At 37.6% G+C, this 24,750-nt stretch overlaps 1 protein-coding gene across 1 annotated transcript in view; it reads right to left on the bottom strand.

Moving 5' to 3' along the window:
- Window positions 1-24,750, bottom strand: part of tspoap1 (TSPO associated protein 1) — a 139,264-nt gene that overhangs the window by 52,144 nt on the left and 62,370 nt on the right. The window contains exons 5-8 of the mRNA XM_084115121.1: window positions 18,623-18,730; window positions 16,124-16,252; window positions 13,038-13,214; window positions 9,423-9,575 (exon numbers count right to left, since the gene is read on the bottom strand). Of these exons, the coding sequence (XP_083971247.1) occupies window positions 9,423-9,575; window positions 13,038-13,214; window positions 16,124-16,252; window positions 18,623-18,730 (567 nt within the window). The remainder of the gene's footprint in view (window positions 1-9,422; window positions 9,576-13,037; window positions 13,215-16,123; window positions 16,253-18,622; window positions 18,731-24,750) is intronic.

Here is a 24,750-nt window from a genome sequence, read left to right as displayed (position 1 = left end):
GTCCAGATACGGCTGAAATCTGTCATCTGTGGACACCTGAATAACCGAAACGTTTCACTAGATGAATTAACCAAGCAGAACTGAGTGACGACTTCTTTTTTACTGTCATTAGGATCTTATTGCACCTCTCTTCCTAAATGCAAAGAAAATGGAAACTGGAAAATTGATCATTTCTTATTTACAATGCATAAAACTGAATAATTCTGTAGTGAAGAGAATCACAAAAGTGTCACAATTGCACAAATGTCAACAATCTACTATATGCCTTATAATAATAAAATAAATAATCATTTAATGTTAATGTCTGATGAAGGTCTTGAAGATAATTATAGTCATCACATTTATTTCTATAGCGCTTTAAACAAGACAAACAAGCAGAAAATAACAGCAGGGGGTCAGGAATTGAATTTTGACATTTAAGAGGTCATTGTGCTGTAAAAATATCCTGCAAGTTTCAGAAGTCAAAACTGCCTCGTTAGCTCAAAAACAGCTTTAATTGAAACCAAGCTCTCAAAACGGCTCAGTATGACATCACAGTGTGACGAAGGTCCGCCTCCGCAGAAGAAGATCGACGCCCACTTCTATATCATTGCCTCTTTAGCCCCGCCCACTGACTCACACATGTCATGTGGTGGTCATGCTGCCTTCACATGCTATCGGAATTATCTAACCAAGTTTCCTAGTAAAACAAATTGGACATGAACGGCCTCTCAAGTCAAAAATTGAATGCGATGAGCTCGTAATCACGACATCAGAAGTGGGAAGTAGGACATTTCCGATGAAAGCAGCATAAATACAAGAGCAAGACACACAAATAAAAGTTTGACTATATTGGATCCGACAGTAAAGTCGAAACACAGTAACAGTGTTTTTACCATGTCTCACTATTGCTTTGTCTGTTATAGATCGCTTGATATGTACTCGCTTTACCCTCACTTTACTGAAAATGATGAACGATAATTATAAGAACGACATGCAACAAATGACGGTACATTCATTCATAACTCATTTACACAAGCTATCCTGTCAACTATAACTGTGGTAACTTAGCCACAGCCAAGACTTATTATAAAGCATATGCAATACACATAAATGTTTCAACTATGTAACGAGATAAACGCATTTCTGTAGCGTCTTCATTTCAACACTGATTTAATGTGATAAAATACAATACTACCTCACAAATACATAAGGAATATGAATAGATCAAATTGATCAATTACCAAGACTGAAATATGGCTGAATTTTTCAACATCTGAAGTTTTCAAAACAATTGCATACATGTAATGGCCGGCACATCGAAAATGATTTTAATATGCTTTACAAAATCATAGCAGAGGGCGTTTACCTCCAAGTCTGAGTGTTTCAAAAAGAGGGTCAAAAATAGGATAGAAAATAGCATATCACTTCTAAATTAGGATGTAAAAATCTTTCTAACATTATAAGTGAACCTAAACAAAATGCAGCTCTACAGTGTCATTATTCAGTTCAGTTTAATCCAATGAAGAAATACACAGAAATAAAATCTGTTTGTAGAGTGAATGTTGCACTCTTCTTCTAAAGTTTGTGGTTTGTATTGTTCGAGCTGAAACTCCTTTAGTCGGCTGAGCTTCTGCATTTCATGCTTCATTTGAAACACACACAGCTTGCGATGGAGTTGTAATGCATGAAATGATCTGATGTTTGCATGAAATGATCTGACGTTTGAAGGAAACGAGTAAAAGCGCAGAGGTGGCATCTAGCCAGTTGACCAGGCTCTCACTCCATCGTCCCCGAAACACCCGTATAATGACAGATTTGTGCGTCCACTTTTAATTAAACTGCCAGACACATGCAGCTGCAATATTTATCGGTTGGGAAAGTGAATAGAGTAAAAATATATATACCAGTGAACTGGTTCAGCTGAACAACAGCCGAAATGCATCATTTTCCTGTCATCACCGTAAAGCTGCTTTAAATCAATCTGTACTGTATAAAGCGCTATAGAAATAAAGCTGAACTGTGATAGAGCTTGTAATTATATAAAAAAAAAGATCTTGCTTAAGTCTCAGCCATGAACCAACACATGCTACTTGCTATTGCTAGACGCTGACAGGTTGAATAGACACAAGTGAACAAGATGTTCCTGGAAGTTTAAATGTGCATATCTGCAAGAAGTTTGTCAACTTTCAGTAATAGCATACAGATATTAGCCTCAAAGCTAAAATGCATGAACTAAAAGCCACACATATAGTTATGAGAGCATTCATACTGATATTATAAGTCACTGATGCCTTATATTGGGCCTGCCTGTGGCTAAAGCTAACACTTGTAAAGCGAACATCCTATACTAAGACTTCTAACTCAGGAAAGTAAAGCGATCTGAAAGCAAGCCTCAGGTTTAAGCTGTATTTGATCAAGCCTGTGGTTCGACCCCATACGCCGGCCTGCGTTGGCTATAAGCACATTGCTGTAATCCCGTGGACTACTGAAACGGGTAACTGGATCACTTCTTTAAAAAGCACCTTAATGGATTGGCCTGCCTGCCGCTGGTTTTCTTCTATAGCGCATGCATCAAATGCATTGACACTGAGAGCTTTGTCTGTCATGCATCTTTTACGTTTGCAGTCGGTCTCACCAGTTGGCACCAAACTCCAACATCTGGCTAACTTTTAAAACACCAAATTTTGTAAAGCGTCATCCAAACTAGGCCTAAAAGTGCCTCTTCTCCCGCAGCTCTGTGTTTATGCACAATAACGCATGCATTTTGTGCACAAATGCAATATGATTTGTCACCGAGGGCCGTAATCATACGCAAGCGCTTGCCTGCCAATGACAGGACAGGTGAGTGTTATAATCTGTCCCGCACTGACGGCACGCGCACACAGACTCCTCAATCTCTTATAACACATGCATGTTACATCATTACGACATTCATGCAATTACAACCCGTTCATCTCTGCAACAACTCAAAGTATGAAGATGAATCTGCCACGCATGCACACCTACCCCTCTCCTGCGAGCTGATGGAAAGAAAAGTGTCCGCTCTCTGACTGTGGGAATCTTTGGTTCGCTTTGGGCCGAAGTCGCAGCTACCATCCAAAACCTCTCAACGATACCAGGGCAACAGGCAGAGGATTATGGGACCGTACCATTCTCCTGTCAAAGGGGATTAGAGCGCACACAACATGGCCCCTTTCTTTCCCTGTGTGTGTGTGTGTTTGTGTGTGTGTGTGTGTTGCAAATGTCCAGATTACCCGTACTGGCGTTCTCATCCAGAGACGGCTTTACAGAGACGATGGGGACGGTTAGATTGAAACTTCAAATGGTCAGTAAATTGGATGTATTTTCATGCTATCTGTTAATATGCAACACAAATTCTGTGATATACAAAAGTTTGGACACGTTTCACAAACTAACCTCAAGCACTGCCTTTAGCTCACAAAAATGCATAATGAACTGATAAGAACTTAAAGCTGACTTCCGCACCACTATTGTATAATTTATGAGTGTTTTTCCAAACCACCCCTTCTGCACCACCCTCTGACTGCCATTGGTCACCATAACAGATAGTCCCGCCCACAACTCGCGTCATTGGTCGAGTCAGAGATGAGTGTTAAATAGGTGTATGGGAAAGCATTTTCACATCCAAAATAAACAGCAGAATTTCTATGGAAAATATGAATAAATTCTATGAATAAAACTAGTGCTGACTTCTAATAGTCGAGGATTCGACGATTCGATTCGGAGAGGTCTGATTCGACTATGAACCTCATAGTCGAATACATGGGCGTCAGTTTGGTTTGAAATGTGCTGGGGACAGAGACGCATTCGCATTTTCAGAAGGGCTGGGTACAAAAAAATATTTTCCGCTTTCGCGCAGGTCATGTTTTGAAAGACGATGTCCTGTAGCTTACTAATGTAAATAAATAAAAATTTATTCAAAAATCTGCTTCACATTTTCAGCAGGGCTGCGGAGCGGCTGTGGGTTGACTCCACACGGTTCTCATGGGCTTTATATATAGGCTAAGTCCTAACGTGAAAAAAGCTTTACGTGGTTTAATGTACCTAAACAATGATTACCAAATTTCCCTCTCATATTGCTCCTCATAACCACTGAAAATGGTCAAAAAATCGAACCCAGAGTCAAATTATTATGGACGTTATCTGATATTAAGCGTTTCTGCTTCACATTTTCAGCAGGGCAGCGGAGCGGCTGTGAGTTGACTCCACACGGTTCTCATGGGCGTGAAAAAGCTTTACGTGGTTTAATGTACCTAAACAACGATCACCAAATTTCCCTCTCATATTGCTCCTCATGTTTATGAAATGTTATGATATATGTGTGATATGTTTTGTTCATCTGGCTTTAAATGAATAAAAGGTATTTGTTACACACCATGTTTTTCTTTTAGTTTTTTTTAGCTCTTTTGTTTGAAATGGAAAAAATCTAGCTGCTATCAAAAAAAAAAAAAAGGTTCGACTATCAGTCGACTACGGCAAAATCTAACGAATCAGATTCGACTATGAAAATCCTTAGTCGAAAACAGCCCTAAATAAAACAGAAACGGAACTAATCAAAAAAGAAACATAGGGCCCTATCTTGCACCCAGCGCAACTGACTTTGTACACCGAAGCATGTATCATTTCTATTTTGCACCCGACGCACAGCGGACTTTTCCCTCCACAGACGCACGTCGGTAAATTAGGGAATGAACTTGTGCTCCCGGGGCGGTGCAGCGGAAAGAGGAGGCGTGTTTCGGCGCAAACATTCCCTGGTGCTATTTTGCAGTTTCAGAAAACAATTCCGCCACAGACCAGGAGAAACCTAGTCTAAAGTCAGTGGCGCGTTATTCAGATGCTATTTTAAGGGCGCATGCTTGGCCATAATGTAGCGTGAGCTCAACACACACACACTTTGTTTCTCTCATCTACACAGAAGCAGCAGTTTTCATTTTTAGAAAACCATACATTATTACAAGGAAAAATATTAACACACGAGGGAAATCATTGTGGTGTCCATGAAGATGTGAAAAAATAGGCATAAATCTAGCTTACACATTTACCCAAATTATCATACGCCTGTTTAACCGAAGCTAATTTGGGTGTGTTTCTCCATCCCCAATGTCACTTCTCTGTGTTTTACGGCCCTGACGAGAACGTCGGTCTCCTCGGCTGTGAACCGCTCCTGGCGTACGTCTGGCAAATCCGCCATTATAATAGCAATCCGCCATGGAACAAGCGCGCCTGCTCTTAAAGGGAATGTGAGATGACGCTCTGATTGGTTTATTTCACGTTACGCCCAAACCACACCTATGAGTAATGAAGCTACTTCAGACCAACACATTTTAGATTTGCGTCGAGATCCGCCCACAAAGTTACTTGCATTTGCGTTTGATACTTGCGTTTCAGATCGTTAAAATAGGGCCTTAAGACTACATGTACTTTATCGTTAACACATACAGGTTCAATTAAAATGCACTGAACTTCTTTTTCACGACTCGCAGCATGTGAGGAATTACGAGCCGAGTCGAGTGCCTTACAAGCAACTCCCTATTTCTCAATCATTTTTAAACACGTTAAACGAGTCGGCCTGAATTTGACCGGTGTATAGAAGGTATTCAAGTGACATCACAGTAGGCGTAGTCACTGCGGTTACACCCACTGAGCTGAAAACACACAAAAACACATGTAAAATGGGAAAGAGCTGTGCGATCGACTGTACAAATAGATTCTACAAGAAATCTGAGCACTTTAATTTCGTCAAGTCAATTCAAATTTATTTGCATAATGCTTCACAATTTTTGCGTTTCCAAGCAGCTTTGCAGAAAGTCATAATGTTATGTATGCACAATATACACAAACACACACACACACGAACACGCACACAGACACGAACACACACACATATATAAACATCCATGAACACACGCACACACATGCACACATAAGCCCTTTTCACACAGAGATTTGTCCCGGGATGGTTTGTTTTTGGTTCATTCACACTGCCAGTGATTTTCCAGAATCTGTGAGTGCGTTCACACACATCCCGTAAAGACACGTGACGTCAGGATGTGATAACTCCTGTCAGATGTCAGTTCTGCTGATAACTCTTCATCATTTCTACACGAAGACGAGTCCGTACTCCCCAGCAGCGCCACTGGGTTTGCCGAGTAGGTTGTAGAACGGCCCGTGCGATGACACGTCGCATCACTACGACACACTCCTTACAAACTGGTCCTGGCTTTTGTTCACACAGGGCGCGCTCCGGGACTGATCCCGGCAATGTTACTAGGTCCCCATCCCGGCATCAATCCCGGGACGTGTCTGCGTTCACACAGAAGGCACTCTAACAATTTTACGGCAATTTCCTGGGATCAACGCGCTGTGTGAAAGGGGCTATACAGACACACACACACACATACATGAACACATACACATACACATACACATACACATACACATACACATACACATACACATACACATACACATACACACACACACACACATATACACATACACTAACAACACGTACGCACATGCACACATACACAAACACACATGAACACAAATAGACATACACGAACACACATGTGCACACGCACACACAAACACATGCACACATACACATGAACACAAATATATACACACACAAAAATATATATATACGAACACATGCACACCGCATACATCTACTCTATCATTGTGAGGACATTCATTGACACAATCTCTACCCATCACAGCTCAACCTAAACCTACCCTTGACCTAATTATAACATAATCCCTAAAACCAAGTCTTGACCCTCAAACAGGCCTTAAAGAGTTCTTAGAAAGGGAGGATCGGACTAAATGTCCTCACTTTACTCTCTTTGTCCTCAAAAAGATAGTTGTACAAGTACACACACACTGTGTTGGGTTCAGTATATAGAGTTGCTCATTAGCTAGTATTACAGATTATGGTGTAGTCCATTATATAAGAGCAGAAACATCATTCATTTCAGTGTAAACACAATAAGCCCTGAAAAAACCCCACAGGAACAGACCCATCATAAACACGTGGACAATAATCCCGACTCCTTCACAGAGGAAGTGACTCCAGGAAAGAATCCTCCAGATTCCCGTTTATATCAATGAACGACACTTAAGAGTACGGAGAAACGGCTGAGCATTACAACAGTTTACCAGTGAACTGAGCGGATTAAACCAGGACGGTCAGTGTGAAGTAGGCCAGTGGTTTCAACTGGTTTTGCTTCACAACCCAGAATGTGAAGCAAAGACTCCAAAAGAATAATATGAACAATGTGGGAAGAATGGGGAAAATTAAAAATCTGCTTCCCAAACATCTCTTGAATTATAATAATTTCACACCAAAACGATTTTCTGTGACACTTTTAGCAGAGACCATTGACCAGAGTTATTACAGTTAACTAAAACTGAATAAAAAAATAAAAAATAAAAAAATAATAATAATAATTATATTATTATATATATATTGGTTAATTGAAATAAAATAAACATGAACTAAAATTAAATTAAATACAAATACTTTTATTTCAGCTAGTTTTCAAAGCAACACATCTCATTTTCATTTAGTACTTAAAAAACTAAAACTGAAATTAATAAAAAACTATATATATATATATTATTATAAAAAGTTAACATAAAAAAAATATATATTAAAAAACAACATTTTACTTCAGCTAGATGACAACTGAAAAAACTGAAATGAATGCATTAAAAAACTAATAAAAATAACTTTAATTACTTAAACAAGCTAAAAATAAAATAAAAACTAAAATAACACTGCCACTGACCCATTTAGGTAATTTAGGGCTGTCACTAACGAATATTTTGGTAATCGAGTTATTGGTTGACTATATTGACGATTAATCGAGTAATCAGTTTGTAATGTTTTTGTGGTAATAAAAATAGATCTAAGTGAACAATAGCCTTAATGACTTAAAATACATATATAATAACATTGGGGCAATAATAATTGGTTCAAAATAAATATCAAAAGCAAGTAATCATATGATTTCATTGAACAACACTGTTAAAATACATAATATACATAATATAAACAATCAACTTAAGTATATTATGTATCATATCAAATGCTGGTGTTTTTACACTTTACAGCAGATCAAATCCTTGTTTAATATTGGCCAAACGACATTTAATTAAAATTTTTACTTAATCTTTAATATTTGCCCACTTCTTTATGATAGAAATGCTACAGCCACTGGGATTTCACATGTGGACATTAAAACATGCAAACTCAGAACGAGGGTTTAGACTTTTATTTTGAAATTGTGATGAACAGTTTGCATATTTAGAAACATACTGATGTATTCTCCTGATCGGCGTAGGTTTATACGTGATTTACATCACAAATCTGGTGAAATGGCGCATGTTGCATTTCCAGATGAACATTATAAGCAAACCAAACTCACAGCATATACAGAGATGGAGTGTGAGACGCATGTAAACGATGCAACACTTTGCTATGAAACACAAAGCGCATCAGACTTTATATGCATTTCCAAATGCATGTTATTGGAAACCCAAACAAACGGCAGACGCAGAGACTGAGTTCATAAGGAGCAGCATTTAAACTGAGACGCTGAAGAAACACGTAACCTGCACGCATGTATATCATTACGGTGAACATGATTTCACCAAGTACCACATGTTCCTGGATCATCATCTTTGTTGATCCTGGAACAACTTTCCGATCAACCAATCAGATTTGAGGGACAAGTTTACAGTTTAAGTCAAGTTTAGGCTTAGATCCTGGGTGAGATGGTTCAACACCAGTGTTATTCGCCTATCATTTCCTTCTGATTTTAGGGAAAAGTTATGGGTGGGGTAAGTTTAGGGATAGGGTAAGGACTACATTTTGGGACAGGAATGTTATTCCAGGATCAACAAAATATGTTGATCCAGGAACATGTCTTACTTGGCAAAATCACAGTGACCATATAATTACATGTAATGCAATGCAATAATTCACACATGCAATAATTACAGTGCCACGCTTCACTCTGAAACACGCAGCGCATATATTTATTTAACTGAATCGCTTCTTTCATGATTTCATAATAGTACTATGCTATATTATGCATTTTAAATGCTCTTAATATTGTGCATCCTTAGAAAGCGGTCTAATAAATAATGCATTTCATGGATTCTCATCTGTAAAATGCGCCACTTCTGGTATTTTGCCGGTTAATCAACACAACCACGTGATATTTTTTAAGTGAGTACTCGAAATTAATCAGCTCTAGGACAAATAATATAAAAGACTGACCAATTATAATAAAATAATATTGAATAAAAAAATACTGATGTCTTTCATATTCACATCCCATTATATTCATATCTCAGAGTGATTTTTTGCTCAATGTTGGGAAACAGGCATGTTTTGTGCCGGCACTCACCCTGTCGTCTCTGTCCTGTCTCTCTGAAGTGTGTTCTGTGGTCGCGCTGCTCTGATCTCTGCTGGAGGAGACCGACAGCTGTCTCTGGAGACGCAGAACCTCCTTCTGAGACTCCTTCAGGAGACGCTCAAACTCACTGACTCCCACAGGACCCTGAGCCACACATGGAGGAGATCAATCATCGTGTTTTGCAGATCACTTAAATAGTCCTGCGGTGAGACACATTTAGGTTCTGTGCCAGGTTCACACTTCAATGTTATGCCTATGTACTTAAAAGTGTGTGTTCAGTGAATGCTGGCTATGTGCAGTACATGAGATCTCCTGCAGGCGGAGACATAAGTCATCATAATGAAAATGCAAGAGGGAACTGAGAGATGAAATATAAGAGCAAATGCACAGGAATCATGTTATGTATTTAGTAAGTTGGTCATATATGTTAAGAAGTTGATTTAAAAACAGAACAGAATGCAAAATAAAATAAATATATCAATCAGTCAATCAATCGATAGCCATGAGACTGCATAATTTTGTTGGAAAAACATCTACTCCAAAGAGTGAACAGAGTTGAAATGTAAGAAAAACTGCACAGAAATCATGTTGTTTATTTAGTAATTATTACAAACATTCAGTTGATCATATGTTTTAAGAACTTGATTACAAAAAACATGTGAACAGAAAAGATCTAATCTGATTTTGATGCAAAATAACCTAAGAAAATAAGATGGAAAAAAAATAAAGTTTAATTTAATAAAAAATAATAAAAAATAAATAAATAATAAAATAATAAAATAAAATAAAATAATAAGCCTGACTGAAACTTTGTTGGAACTCCAAAGAGGGAACTGCAGAGGAATCATGTTATATATTTAGTAATTATTACAAACATCCAAACATGAACAGAAAATATCTAATCTGATTCTGATGCAAAATATCCTAATAAGATAAAAAAATAAAAATAAATAAATAAATAAATAAATACAAGACAATGGCTGGCTAAAATTTGTTGGCAAAAATCAAATCTGAAGAGGAAACTGAGAGCTGAAATACATGAGCAACTGCACAGAAATCATGTACAGTATATGACTTTCTTCTTTCAGATGAATACAATCAGAGTTATATTAAAAATGTCCTGGCTCTTCCAAGCTTTATAATGGCAGTGAATGACCGTTTCTGTTTTGAAGTCCATAAAAGTGCATCTATCCATCATCTATCCATCATCTATCCATCATCAATCAATCATCTATCCATCATCTATCCATCATCAATCCATCATCTATCCATCATCTATCCATCATCAATCCATCATCTATCCATCATCTATCCATCATCTATCCATCATCAATCCATCATCTATCCATCATCTATCCATCATCTATCCATCATCTATCCATCATCTATCCATCATCTATCCATCATCAATCAATCATCTATCCATCATCTATCCATCATCTATCCATCATCTATCCATCATCTCTCCATCATCTATCCATCATCAATCCATCATCTATCCATCATCTATCCATCATCTCTCCATCATCAATCCATCATCTCTCCATCATCTATCCATCATCTATCCATCATCAATCCATCATGCGATGCGTTTGTTTAAGAAAATATCCATTTTTAAAATGTTATAAAGTAAAATAACTTTAAAGTTTTTAATATGGATATTTTTCTTACACAAACTCATCGTTTCTCATCTTTCTTACACAAACTCATCAGATAAATGCACTTTTATCATGAATAGATGCACTTTTAGGATGAATAGATGCACTTTTAGGATGAATAGATGCACTTTATGATGAATAGATGCACTTTATGATGAATAGATGCACTTTTATGTTGGATGGATGCACTTTATGATGGATAGATGCACTTTTATGATGGATAGATGCACTTTATGATGAATAGATGCACTTTATGATGAATAGATGCACTTTATGATGAATAGATGCACTTTATGATGAATAGATGCACTTTTATGATGAATAGATGCACTTTTATGATGGATAGATGCACTTTTATGATGGATAGATGCACTTTTATCATGAATAGATGCACTTTTATCATGGATAGATGCACTTTTATGATGGATAGATGCACTTTTATCAGGAATAGATGCACTTTTATGATGGATAGATGCACTTTTATAATGATAGATGCACTTTTATGATGGACAGATGCACTTATGATGGATAGATGCACTTTTATCATGGATAGATGCACTTTAATCATGGATAGATGCACTTTTATGATGGATAGATGCACTTTTATGATGGACAGATGCGCTTTTATGATGGATAGATGCACTTTTATCATGGATAGATGCACTTTTATGATGGATAGATGCACTTTTATCATGGATAGATGCACTTTAATCATGGATAGATGCACTTTTATGATGGATAGATGCACTTTTATGATGGATAGATGCACTTTTATGATGGATAGATGCGCTTTTATGATGGACAGATGCGCTTTTATGATGACAGATGCGCTTTTATGATGGATGGATGCACTTTTATGATGGACGGATGCACTTTTATGATGGACGAATGCACTTATGATGGACGGATGCACTTTTATGATGAATAGATGCACTTTTATGATGGATAGATGCACTTTTATCATGGATAGATGCACTTTAATCATGGATAGATGCACTTTTATGATGGATAGATGCACTTTTATGATGGATAGATGCGCTTTTATGATGGACAGATGCGCTTTTATGATGGATAGATGCACTTTTATGATGGATGGATGCACTTTTATGATGGATGGATGCACTTTTATGATGGACGGATGCACTTTTATGATGGATAGATGCACTTTTATGATGAATAGAAGCACTTTTATGATGATAGATGCACTTTTATCATGAATAGATGCACTTTTATGATGGATAGATGCACTTTTATCATGAATGATGGATGGATTTTAGATTCCATCTATGATGGATGGATGCACTTTTATGATGGACGAATGCACTTATGATGGACGGATGCACTTTTATGATGAATAGATGCACTTTTATGATGGATAGATGCACTTTTATCATGGATAGATGCACTTTAATCATGGATAGATGCACTTTTATGATGGATAGATGCACTTTTATGATGGATAGATGCGCTTTTATGATGGACAGATGCGCTTTTATGATGGATAGATGCACTTTTATGATGGATGGATGCACTTTTATGATGGATGGATGCACTTTTATGATGGACGGATGCACTTTTATGATGGATAGATGCACTTTTATGATGAATAGAAGCACTTTTATGATGATAGATGCACTTTTATCATGAATAGATGCACTTTTATGATGGATAGATGCACTTTTATCATGAATGGATGCACTTTTATGGACTTATTATTATTTATGGACATAAACGGCCATTCACTGCCATTATAAAGCTTGGAAGAGCCAGGACATTTTTTAATATAACTCTGATTGTATTCATCTGAAAGAAAAAAATTATATACACCTAGGATGGCTTCAGGGTGAGTAAATCATGGGGTAAATATGAACTATCCCTTTAAGTCACAGTACTAGTGTTGCTAGACTTAGCAAATACTATGAGGGGTTGTGTGTGATAGTGTGTGTACCTTGCCGTGTCCGAGCCGGTTCTCCAGCTGTCTGCACTCCTGCTGTAGCGCTGAGATCTGTTTGTCTCTACACAGGAGTGTGTCTGCGTGCTGCGCCAGGTCTCGGGCTCTCTGACGGGCAAACGCACGCTTGTACTGATCCACAGCACCAGACTTCAGCGGCAGAGGAGAGTTTACCTGGAGACAGAATAACATCATCTACAGCATGAGTGTGTGTGTGTGTGAGTGTGTGTGTGTGTGTGTGTGAGAGTGTGTGTCTCCACAGCGCCAGACTTCAGCGGCAGAAGAGAGTTTACCTGGAGACAGAATAACATCATCTACAGCATGAGTGTGTGTGTGAGTGTGTGTGTGTGTCTCCACATCATCTACAGCATGAGTGTGTGTGTGTGTGAGAGAGTGTGTGTGTGTGTGTGTGTGTGTGTGTGTGTGTGTGTGTGTGTCTCCACAGCGCCAGACTTCAGCGGCAGAGGAGAGTTTACCTGGAGACAGAATAACATCATCTACAGCATGAGTGTGTGTGTGTGTGTGTGTGTGTGTGTGTGAGTGTGTGTGAGTGTGTGTCTCCACAGCGCCAGACTTCAGCGGCAGAGGAGAGTTTACCTGGAGACAGAATAACATCATCTATATCATGAGTGTGTGTGTGTGTGTGTCTGTGTGTGTGTGTGAGAGAGAGAGAGAGTGTGTGTGTGTGTGTGGTGTGTGTGTGTGTGTGTGAGAGAGAGAGAGAGAGAGAGAGTGTGAGTGTGTGTGTGTGTGTGTGTGCTGACACAAACGGATAACAGGTGTTGTGCTGTGACCGTCAGTCATTATTACCCATGATTCTCAGAGAGCTGACAGGTGGCCGTACAGGTGGACTAGAGTTACAGTGTAACACACACACACACACACACACACACACACACACAGAGGGTGAGGAGTTCAGTGTCTTTATGTTTAAACTCTCTCACATCATCATGCACTTCTCTACCACAGTACTGTGTGTGTAGATTGGTCTTCTGTTATGTAACCAGTATTGTGTGTGTAGATTGGTCTTGTGTTGGGTAACCAAAGTTGCGTGTGTAGATTGGTCTTGTGTTATGTAACCAGTATTGTGTGTGTAGATTGGTCTTGTGTTGTGTAACCAGTGTTGTGTGTGTAGATTGGTCGTGTTGTGTAACCAGTGTTGCGTGTGTAGATTGGTCTTGTGTGTGTAGATTGGTCTTGTGTTGTGTAACCAGTATTGTGTGTGTAGATTGGTCTTGTGTTGTGTAACCAGTGTTGTGTGTGTAGATTGGTCTTGTGTTGTGTAACCAGTGTTGTGTGTGTAGATTGGTCTTGTGTTGTGTAACCAGTGTTGTGTGTGTAGATTGGTCTTGTGTTGTGTAACCAGTGTTGTGTGTGTAGATTGGTCTTGTGTGTGTAGATTGGTCTTGTGTTGTGTAACCAGTGTTGTGTGTGTAGATTGGTCTTGTGTTGTGTAACCAGTGTTGTCGCTCTACATCAAAAGCTCAATGTCATTGTAAACCACAAGGTTGTTTAACAATAGATCTGTAATGTATTTAAATAGTCACGGTCATTCAGAACAAAGTCAGCTTGCACATAACCATCAATAAATCTGTGGTTTGCCTTTATATCTGAGACATAAGAGAGCGATGAATGAGTGTGTTTGACTAGTAAACACTGGATGGGTTGGGAAGGTGTGTATTGTACAGTTTAACAGACGCTGAATCATTTCAACATCCAGCAAAAGGCAAAATGAGCATAAAAAAAGGAATAGTTCCATTAAAACGTAATATTTTGTCATCATTTACTGATCATCTATCCCTTTAAAAGTATAAAGTGCATGTAAATGCTTTCATAATCAGACCTTAAATAAACCCTTTACTTTTACACTGATGACTGAAATGCATTTAAGACAAAATAACAGAGTAAAAAACATAATAAACAACTGGGAAAGTATAGTAATATCTAGTAATCACAATGCATTTAAGACAATTGTTTTGGATCAAGTTTTCTGAAATATGCAAATATCTAATTAAATATGCACTAATGTGCATATATTTCCAGAACAGAAATCTGGATAAAGTCAGGTTCAAAATTTGTTTCATTTTGTTGACATATTAGAGTTGAAGTTTTTTACAGAGTGGATTTTGGATTTCTCTTTTTATCACTCCATAAATCAGAAAATACTGTCAACAGACAGAACAAACATACATTTTCATCATGTTTTTAGGAATAAAATGTTATATGAATCAGGCGAACAAACCTTCAGAATATAGATATGAATAAAACGGTAAAGTTTAGCGTGTGTAAAGCTGCTGAAGTGGAGATTTCTGACTCAAACTCACAGCCTTTAAAGATATGTATTGAAATTGAAATCTATAAAGTGCAATAAAATGAACATTTAAAAGTGTATTTTGGATGTTTTCGTTTCACTAGTCTGAAAGGCTGTTATGGAAGCGAAATACCCCCAAATCTCAAAATTAAATAGTGCATGAAAAAAAAAATAGACTTGAAAAATAGCCCTGATAGAAAAAAAATAAAAAAAATAAAAAAATAGCCCTGATAGACTTCAAGCGAAATCGAAGAACGAACGTGTAGCGTCATTTTGAACAAAATCAGACCGAAGCGAAGTTCGTTTTGTTCGGGAGTTCGAAACATCTTGTCAAAGCAAACTGTGAGTGTGTGTGTGTGTGTGTGTGTGTGTGTGTGAGAGTGAGTGAGTGAGTCATGTGAATGTAAAGGTGAGAGTGTGTGTGTGTGAGAGTTTGTGTGAATTAGTGTGTGTGTGTGTGCGTGTGTGTGTGTATGTGTGTGTGAGAGTGTGGTGATACTGTAATAAGTGGGTGTGGCTCTGAAGCTCCGCCTTCTTTTGACTTTTAAACAATTTATTGTATAAAGATGCTTTCTGAACTGCTGTTTTCTCACTTTTGTTGTGTGTTTATTTTGATATTGAGAGGAAAGAGCAGCACATATTCACATATTCATCTAAACGTCGCTTATTTTTAATTCGCTGTGAGTATATCGGGCCTTTAAAGTGCTGTAATAATGCCCTCCACACGCTCAGTGACATGAAAAGAGCTGAAGATGAACAGATGAGTACACACCACTTTCAGGTTGGCCTCCTGCAGTTTGCGCGCTCTCTCCTCCAGACGCTTGGCGATGACGGCGAGTTCGGTGTTCTTCTTCCTCAACCTCTTCACCTTCTCCTCCGTCTCTGGAGAACTGCTCTTCCTCTGAGGAGACACGGATGGTGGACAAGAGACACTCACAACCAGATTTAACATTGTTCAAGGTGGTGAAATATATAAAGCAACATATTTGGTGTTAAAAAAAAATGTTTTAACATTCATTGTTGCACCACAGGACTATTCCTGACCAAGCGGCAACATTCTAATCTGAAAAATGAAGCCTACCCGGAAGTGCGAAAAACTGCAATATATCGAAAATCCGCTAGAGGAAGGTCCCAAAAGGGAGCAAATGGCCATAGCCCCCATGTTAAAATGTCCGTTTTCACAGCATAAATTCATGTTTTTACAGGTTGGTCCCATGGACTTTTATTGTATTTTTCGATAGCTTCCGAGTGCCTGACAACTGTGAGGGGGGTGAATTTTTCTCTAACTCGTTAGTTTAGATCGTATTTAGATATAAAATGTATGACAAATAAGGGCGTGGTTAACTTTGATTGACAGCTTGATTGACAGCTTAGGCTGCGCCAAGGAGAATGACAACATAAGAAGCGCCATTTTTTAACACAGTTGAAATATAATACTACTGTTTCTGTATCATGAAATGTAGTTTTAAGAGTTTTTCAGGCGAGACTGTAGCTGTTTAAAGCTCAAATCTGTGGTTTATTTAAAGATTTATGAAAATTTTATCCAGTTGATCCAGCGATGACCGGGCGCTCAGCGCTCATGTACCCCGCCTGGAACAGCCTTTCCTTGGCTAGTCGTTCTGACGTTCGCCGCTGACTCTGGCGTCTCTGTAGTGGTTAAACATGAGATATAATTCGTCTTGTGTATATCTAACGGGCAATTTTTGGTCTCGTGAATCTATTATTTGTTCTCTGGGCAATCGTTTTGGCTGAGGGGAAGTTTCATAACTTTTATAAGCTATTTAACTTTACCGTTGTATGGTTAGACTAGAGCGCTGACTTTGTATGTTTGACTGAATTGTTTGCTTTATTTGTATAGCTTCTTGTACCTTTTACTTATACTTTTATAATGGCTAATATTGATAAAAGTGAAATTTAACAAAAAGAGACTGGGTTGAGTTTTGTCATTTTAAATTTTAATACAACGAAGATGATCTGTAAAGTTGTTTACTGCAAAATCTGTTGTTTAGTACAAATGCACATATTGCCTGGACCATATTAAAATGTTTAATATTTTTATATTATGTTTAAAACGAAAAGAGGCAGGTTTGTGTTTTATATTTCGTTTTTTATAAATAGGCAAACGTTATGTGCAGTTGAATATAATCAATACGCGCTGCCTGAACCACATTTGTGTGGCTATAATGTTTAAGATTTCTTTAAATGAAAACGAAAAGAGTTAGTATGGTGTTTTATAACATATTTCGTTGCCTAAAATATATACAGAGATAACCGGAGTAGCAGAGCGAGCTGCGTCAGAAGGTGGGCGGGGTTAGGATTTCCCAAGATTTTCCAAGATGGCGCCGCCCATACCCCCATAAACGGCTTCAAAACCGTTCTTCAGAAAGTCTATGGGTGACGTCACAGACGCTTTGTCCATATTTTTTACAGTCTATGTTCCTGACACAGGCATTCAAATGTGAAGTAGTTAGGGAGGTTTGGGGGCTTGCTCCCCCGAGAAAATGTGGATTTCTCTGACCTACATATGTGCAATTTTTTCATCCAAAAAATGGATAAGAAATAGCTTTAAAGGGGTGGTTGAATATGATTTCACTTTTCTAACTTTAGTTAGTGTGTAATGTTGCTGTTTGAGCATAAACAACATCTGCAAAGTTACAACGCTCAAAGTTCAAAGCAAAGGGAGATATTTGCTTTTAAAGAAATCGCTTTTTAAGAACTACAACAAACGGCTGGTAGAGACTACACCACATTCCTCCCGGGTTAGTGACATCACCAACCCTAGAATTTACATAAACCCCGCCCCCGGAACACAATTTATAGATTATCAAGACAGAATATGCTAATCAATGACTAGAAGATAACTACACATCAGCTACATAAATTCATCAACTAACCATTCAGAAATGTCCTGTTGCTTCTACATGTTGTCTCTTCTTCTTGAGTCTCTCCATCATTGTCTGACTCCGGTTTGAACATAAAAGGCTAAAAGTTTTTGAAATTTTCAGTGCATGTGTGTGTGAGGTAAGAGGACACAAGCTCTTGAAGCTCCGCCCCCTGTGCCGGGAGCAGCAGCTCATTTGCATTTAAAGGAACAGACACAAAAACGGCGTGTTTTTGTTCACCCTTAAAAATTGACAACTTTAACATGCAATATAAAAATATCTGTGGGGTATTTTGGGGTATTTTATATTATGTGTACAGTGACGATGAGCATGGACGCGTGTCCCGTCTGCAGACTGAGACGAGCTGTGCGGTGACGATGAGCCCTCACCAGGATCCGGTTCTCCTCTCTGAGAGCGGCGCAGGATTTCTCCATCTCCTCCAGCGCTCGCAGAAGCTCTGAGTTCTGACGCACCAGGAACCCGTAATCCCTGCCATTCTGAGGAGAGGAACACACACTCAGATCAACACACACTCACACCAGTCTTATCTGTCACAGCTGAGAAAGAAAGCAAAGATGAGAGGGAGACATACAGAAGACTACGCTGAAGAGAGGAGGCCATACTTACACCAACGAGTAGATGAAAACACAGTCAAATAAAGTAATATTCAAGGCATTCAGTGATTTTATCATAGTTAAGGAGTAGGAATGTGTCCGAAGCCTAAATCCCAATTTGGAAAGGCACGGAAAATGAATAACACATTCTACGGTGCCCCTAAAGGGACATTACTTTGCATCAGATTTCACTTATCCTGTGAAGATAGTAAGGAGAGATGATTGACAGGACGATGATGTCAGAGGATTTGGCGATTCTGAGCGTCAATGACAAATATCTTATCTTGTCCAATGTGCGGTTAGTACCAACGCTACCTATGTACAGAGAATACGTGATCGCGAATCTGACACCGTGTCCTAACTACACACGACGCGACGCGCAATAAAATGCATCTTTTCCATGTTAATCAGAGTGTTAATGATAATCTCAGGGACTGTTTATGTGCTTTATTTAATGTTAAAAGTGTGTAATGTGACTCTGAATATCATTTAGTGCTCCAGCTTTGAAGCTGTAAAAGCAACAATGGATAATTCACCTCAGATCTTGAGATTAAACAAATGGAAACAAGAACGTTCAAACTGTGAACAAACAAGTGTATTCTTTGATACACTCAGTAGTTTTAGTAACTCAGTAGCCTATGTATTTTTAATAATGTTTAAATGGTGTAATATTTGTGAATTTGATTATGTAGTAAGGGTGACTTATCCATTTTCTTGCGAGTGCCGTCAAGATTACTCTCTGGTGCCGTGTACTCACTGCGAGACTCCGCCCACACGCTGTGCTGATTGGCTGACTCCGCCCACACGCTGTTCTGGCTGTGGATTTTGATTGATTCCGACACATCTCACAGTCGCGTCGCGTCTAGTGTGGACAGTCAAATTATTTGTCACTGCCAACTATATAATTGCAAGAGAATGCAAAAGCATTGAAATATATTTTTTCCTCCCTTTCCATATTTTTTTGTCCGTTTAAGGGGCTCCGTAGAATGCATAGTTTTCTTTCCAAACATAGTCTCCGGGAATATTTTAGGTACTAAACCAAGTGGAAGAAAAAACTTTTCATTTTCATTTCATTTTTTCATTTTCACTTTTCAATTCTGGTAAATCAGCATATATCAGCTCTCTAGTTAATGAGTTCAGCTTCTCCACTGGACAAAAACTAAACAAACAACACCAAAAAACAATGAATAGTTCAAGAACGTTAAATGATAAGAAATCTTAACAAGACCATTTCTGACATGTCCCTGTTGGTCTTAATTTCTCTCCATCTCTGACGACCCGCTGGCCGGGTAACAGCTTTGATTCGAGTGTGTTTTGTTCATGTCCTGCCAGCTGGAACTGGAACTGATTTCAGTGTTTTCACTGCTTTCAGTGGCAATAATGTGAGATGTAAATACAGAGGAATAGACTTCTTGTACAGCCTTTTTTATTGGCCTGTATTGTGGTACACATGCATGTACTGTATTTATGCTTTGTTTTTTTAAAATATAAATTAACACTTGTATTCTGCAAGGACACATTAAACTGACATTTATGTTACAAAAAAGTCCCTGAGTTTTGGCAACTATGCCACTAGTGCATGAACCAAAAGTTCAACGGCTCTATTATCTACTACTGCAGAACACCAACCACCTAGTAACACCATAGCAACCACCAAAAATACCTAAGCAACCACCCTGAACACCCTAGCAACAGTCTAGAAACGCTCTAATAACCACCCAAAATACCCTAGCAACTGCCTAGCAACCACCCACAACACCATAGCTACCACCCAGAACACTCTAGCAACCGCCTAGCAACACCACAGCAACCACCCAGAACACCCTAGCAACCATCCAGAATACCCTAGCAACCACATAGCAACACCATAGCAACCACCCAGAACAGCCTAGCAACCACCCAGAATACCATAGCAACCGCCTAGCAAACCCAGACTACAGCTCAGGTCCTGCTCAAATCTCCTGCCAAACTGTGTGCCAGACCTGAGACCCTGAGATCATCTGATGCCAGGACGTCCAGATGCCAGACGGACAGACCAGATCATCAATCACAGCAAATAAGATGTTAGGGCTGCACAATTTGGAGGAAGACATTTTTTTATTAATTTTTTTTTATTTTTCTGGTTAAAATTGCGATTTAAAAAGTTTATTACAATTATTAAGAGGGTTTGTTGTGCATGCTTGTACGGCTGCACAATTTGGCCCACAGTTTTGTGCTTGTATATCAATATGACTAATAATAATTATTATGATCATGATTATCATTACAAAAATAAAAATATGAAACTTAATAAGAATTAATATGACTGTAATAACCCAGAAAAGCGCTATATAAATGTAACAAATAAATAATTATAAATTTCATTATATAATATATAGTATATTGGTAACACTTTATAATAACTGCACGCTATTAATCATAAGTTAAGCATTTTTAAACAGTTAATTCATCATTTATAAAGCATTAATGGACATTAATAAGCAGTTTATAAGTACAGCTATAATTATTTGCTCTTGATTTGTAAGCATGTCTATAATGTATAATAATTGTATTTTCATAATTAATGATCAATTTATAATTTCTAAATGAAGTATTGCATTATTTACAAATCAAATTAGGTGTTGTCAGTGATTCATAAGTTCACTTAGAAAGTGTACGTAAATTATTAATAAACTATTTAAAAGTACATTCATATATCTTATTATTCAGACAATTATGATCACAATTATGATGAATTAACGGTTTACTAATGCTTAACTAATGATTAATAGCGTGCAGTTATAAACTTTTACCAGTATATTTATATAATTTGACAGTTTTTAAGAATAAATATAATAATATAATATTTAAAATAATACGAATTTTATTTTATTATTTTACGGGAAAACTGTTAACATGCAGGAGGCCTATAACTATAAATCATTAGAAAGGAACACTTCAGTACACTGTCCTGGAGAAACAACATAGATTTTCATATGTTTACTTCAAGTTTCTTTAGAAAATATTTGTACCCAAAATTTGTTGGTGTAAGCATCATTGAGCGCTGTAAACACAGGTAATGTATGTTTCATTCATACTGGAAGCCGGAAAATAAGCAAGCAAACTAATAATTATAAAGCTTATGACGTTGAAGAAAAATCACCACTTTATTTATTAATCATGCGGCCCTATAAGATTTACACACACAAAAAAACACTTATGGGTTAATGGATAATTCTATTGCATTCTATTTTATGTTCACTGAAAGCAAAAAGCTTTCTACATTGTTTCCGATATAATTAATGCAGCTTCTCTTGCAGTGAATGAACATTCAACAAAAATAACAGTAAATGATTTAGGAACTGCTCTGATCTGCAGTTTTAAAGATCAAAGCACATGTAAAATAAAGAGATTCTGAACGTCTGAAACGATTAGTCAGCAATTCCACTCTCCCTTCCTGTTACATACTTATGTAACACATTTGCATAATCCCAGCCTGTGCTCTTGATTGGCTGAGCAGCGTCTCTTTGCTCCGCCCTCAAACACTGCAGTTGTATCTGAGACTGGAAGAGTTTAGTTCGTGTTGTTCATGTTTTCTGCACTTCTAGAGAACGAGACTCACACTGGAACTGATACGGAAAAACCGACGCCATCGTTACTGTTCGTGTCACTGAGGAAGAGCCGAGATTCAGATATAGTAATGGACGTTTTGTTTCTGACACGCGCTGTAAACAGTCGACCAATCACAGCAGACCGAGCCGTCTGACCAATCAGAGCAGAGCAGGCTCTCAGGAAGGAGGAGTTTAGAGAAACTGAATCTTCAAACGAACCGTTTTCAGACTCTTTGAGAAATTAAGAGATGCGCACTGTATATTATGAGAAAATGAAAGTGTGTTTTGACCTTGGATGCATGTAAACCTGTAGTAGGAGACCTCAAAACAAAATAAGAACCTTTAAAATAGCATAATAGGGGAGCTTTAAATTTTAATGCTGAAGAGCGCTGTCAATCACATGCAATCGTGCCTGCAGTGCTAAGCTGAAAAGCGCTGTGATTGGCCAGTGCACTTATCTCTCCCGCCGGGGCTGTTGGGATATGATTGATGCCTGCTCATTACCGAGGCGTCCAATCGTCCTTTTGTCCCGATTATGGATGGGTTGCACCGCTCTACATTAATAGTTGCGACTCAGATGCGAAGGGTCTTCGAGCAAAGCTCATCTCCATAAAAACAGAGACCTCCATCAACACCATAATGGAGTCGACAGGGGTTCCCCGGCACACAGATGGGAAAACACACTCGCAAACACACATCCTGAGGCAACACAACAAACACATGGCCAGACATTTCACCCAAAAATCAGATTCACGTTTGAGATGATTCAATTATAAAGCCTGTTTCAGGAAATGTTTAATATTTCATGACAATTCATTTTACAATAATGAATTACAGTAATCTAATGATAATCACTATTGAGAATTAATCAGAATTACAAAAAAAATAAAAATAATTAAATATCCACGCAGCGGGGAAATGTAAAATGCAACCAAAAAAACTATTAATAATAGTTTCTTTATGAAAAATATAATTTTATAGGCTATATTTTAATCAGACTGAGTGTCAGGAAAAAGTGATCACTATACAAATTTAATGCTAATTTAATTCCCCTAAAAAAACAATGATTTATGTGTATCATTCAATTAGACAGATTTTCAGGATATAAGAGACATAAATGAGAAGGAAAACACTCATTAGTTGCATGTCATTAATTTTACACAGACCTCATTCATATCTCGCTCTCTCTCACACACACACACACACACACACACACACACACACACACACACACATAGGAGTGTTTTCTCACTATCAGGAATATTTCCAGAAAACAGCTCTTGATTTTTTACAATACAGTGTTTCAAAGCAGCTTTAGAGAAAACCATGATGTTAATGTTTATAATGTCTTAATATGTTCATGCCTTATAGTTGCATTCTGCACATTAGAGCTGGGCTTCTCTGTCGGTTAAATTACTGTGACCTAAATTATTAATTATGTCCCCTGTGAGTAATAAGAGTATTGTTCAAACCTTTCAATAATCATCAAGAATAAACACTTTAATGGTTTAATCTAAGCTGTTTACATTTTTATTATTATTGTATTTAATATTATAATTGTAATATAATACAATTAAAAATATTAATTTAACTGTAGTATATTTTATTTTTATTATTTTATTTATAATAAAAAAAAATACAATTCAGAAATAAAAAAAATGCTTTTGTAAATCAATGACATAAACAGTCAAAATGATGACGTCATTGACATCATGAAAAGTTGTAACATGACATAAGTAATTATTAGATTATTAGTCAAAATTATGACATACACAATGACGTACTTGTTTTTCACAGTGCAAGAAAAAAATCTAAATAATTGCATTTTCTAAAGTAGATAGAGAGAACAATAGACAGATAGATAGAGAGAACAACAGATAGAGATGGATGGATGGATGGATGGATGGATGGATGGATGGATGGATGGATGGATGGATGGATGGATGGATGGATGGATGGATGGATGGATGGATGGATGGATGGATGGATGGATGGATGGATAATAGAATAATAGAATGATAAAACGATGGATGATGGATGGATGGAAAGATGGATGGATGAGAGAAAGACAAACAGACAAAATTATGACATAAAAAGTGGAAATTACATAATAATGTAAATTTTGATTTTGTCACAATTTCAACATTTTAATCTCCAAGTTATGACTTAGTATTTGAATGTCTTTAAATGTCATATTTCGATGACTTTTCAAGTCATAATTTTCAATTTTGTATGTCATAATTTTTGACTTTTTTACATCATAATCATGATTTCCCCAAGCATGTTTTCTCTTCCACTCCTGCATTTGTTATT

Source organism: Abramis brama, assembly GCF_963993115.1.
Source record: "Abramis brama genome assembly, chromosome: 5".
NCBI lineage: Eukaryota > Metazoa > Chordata > Actinopteri > Cypriniformes > Leuciscidae > Abramis > Abramis brama.
This window is presented reverse-complemented; position numbering and strand designations above follow the sequence as displayed.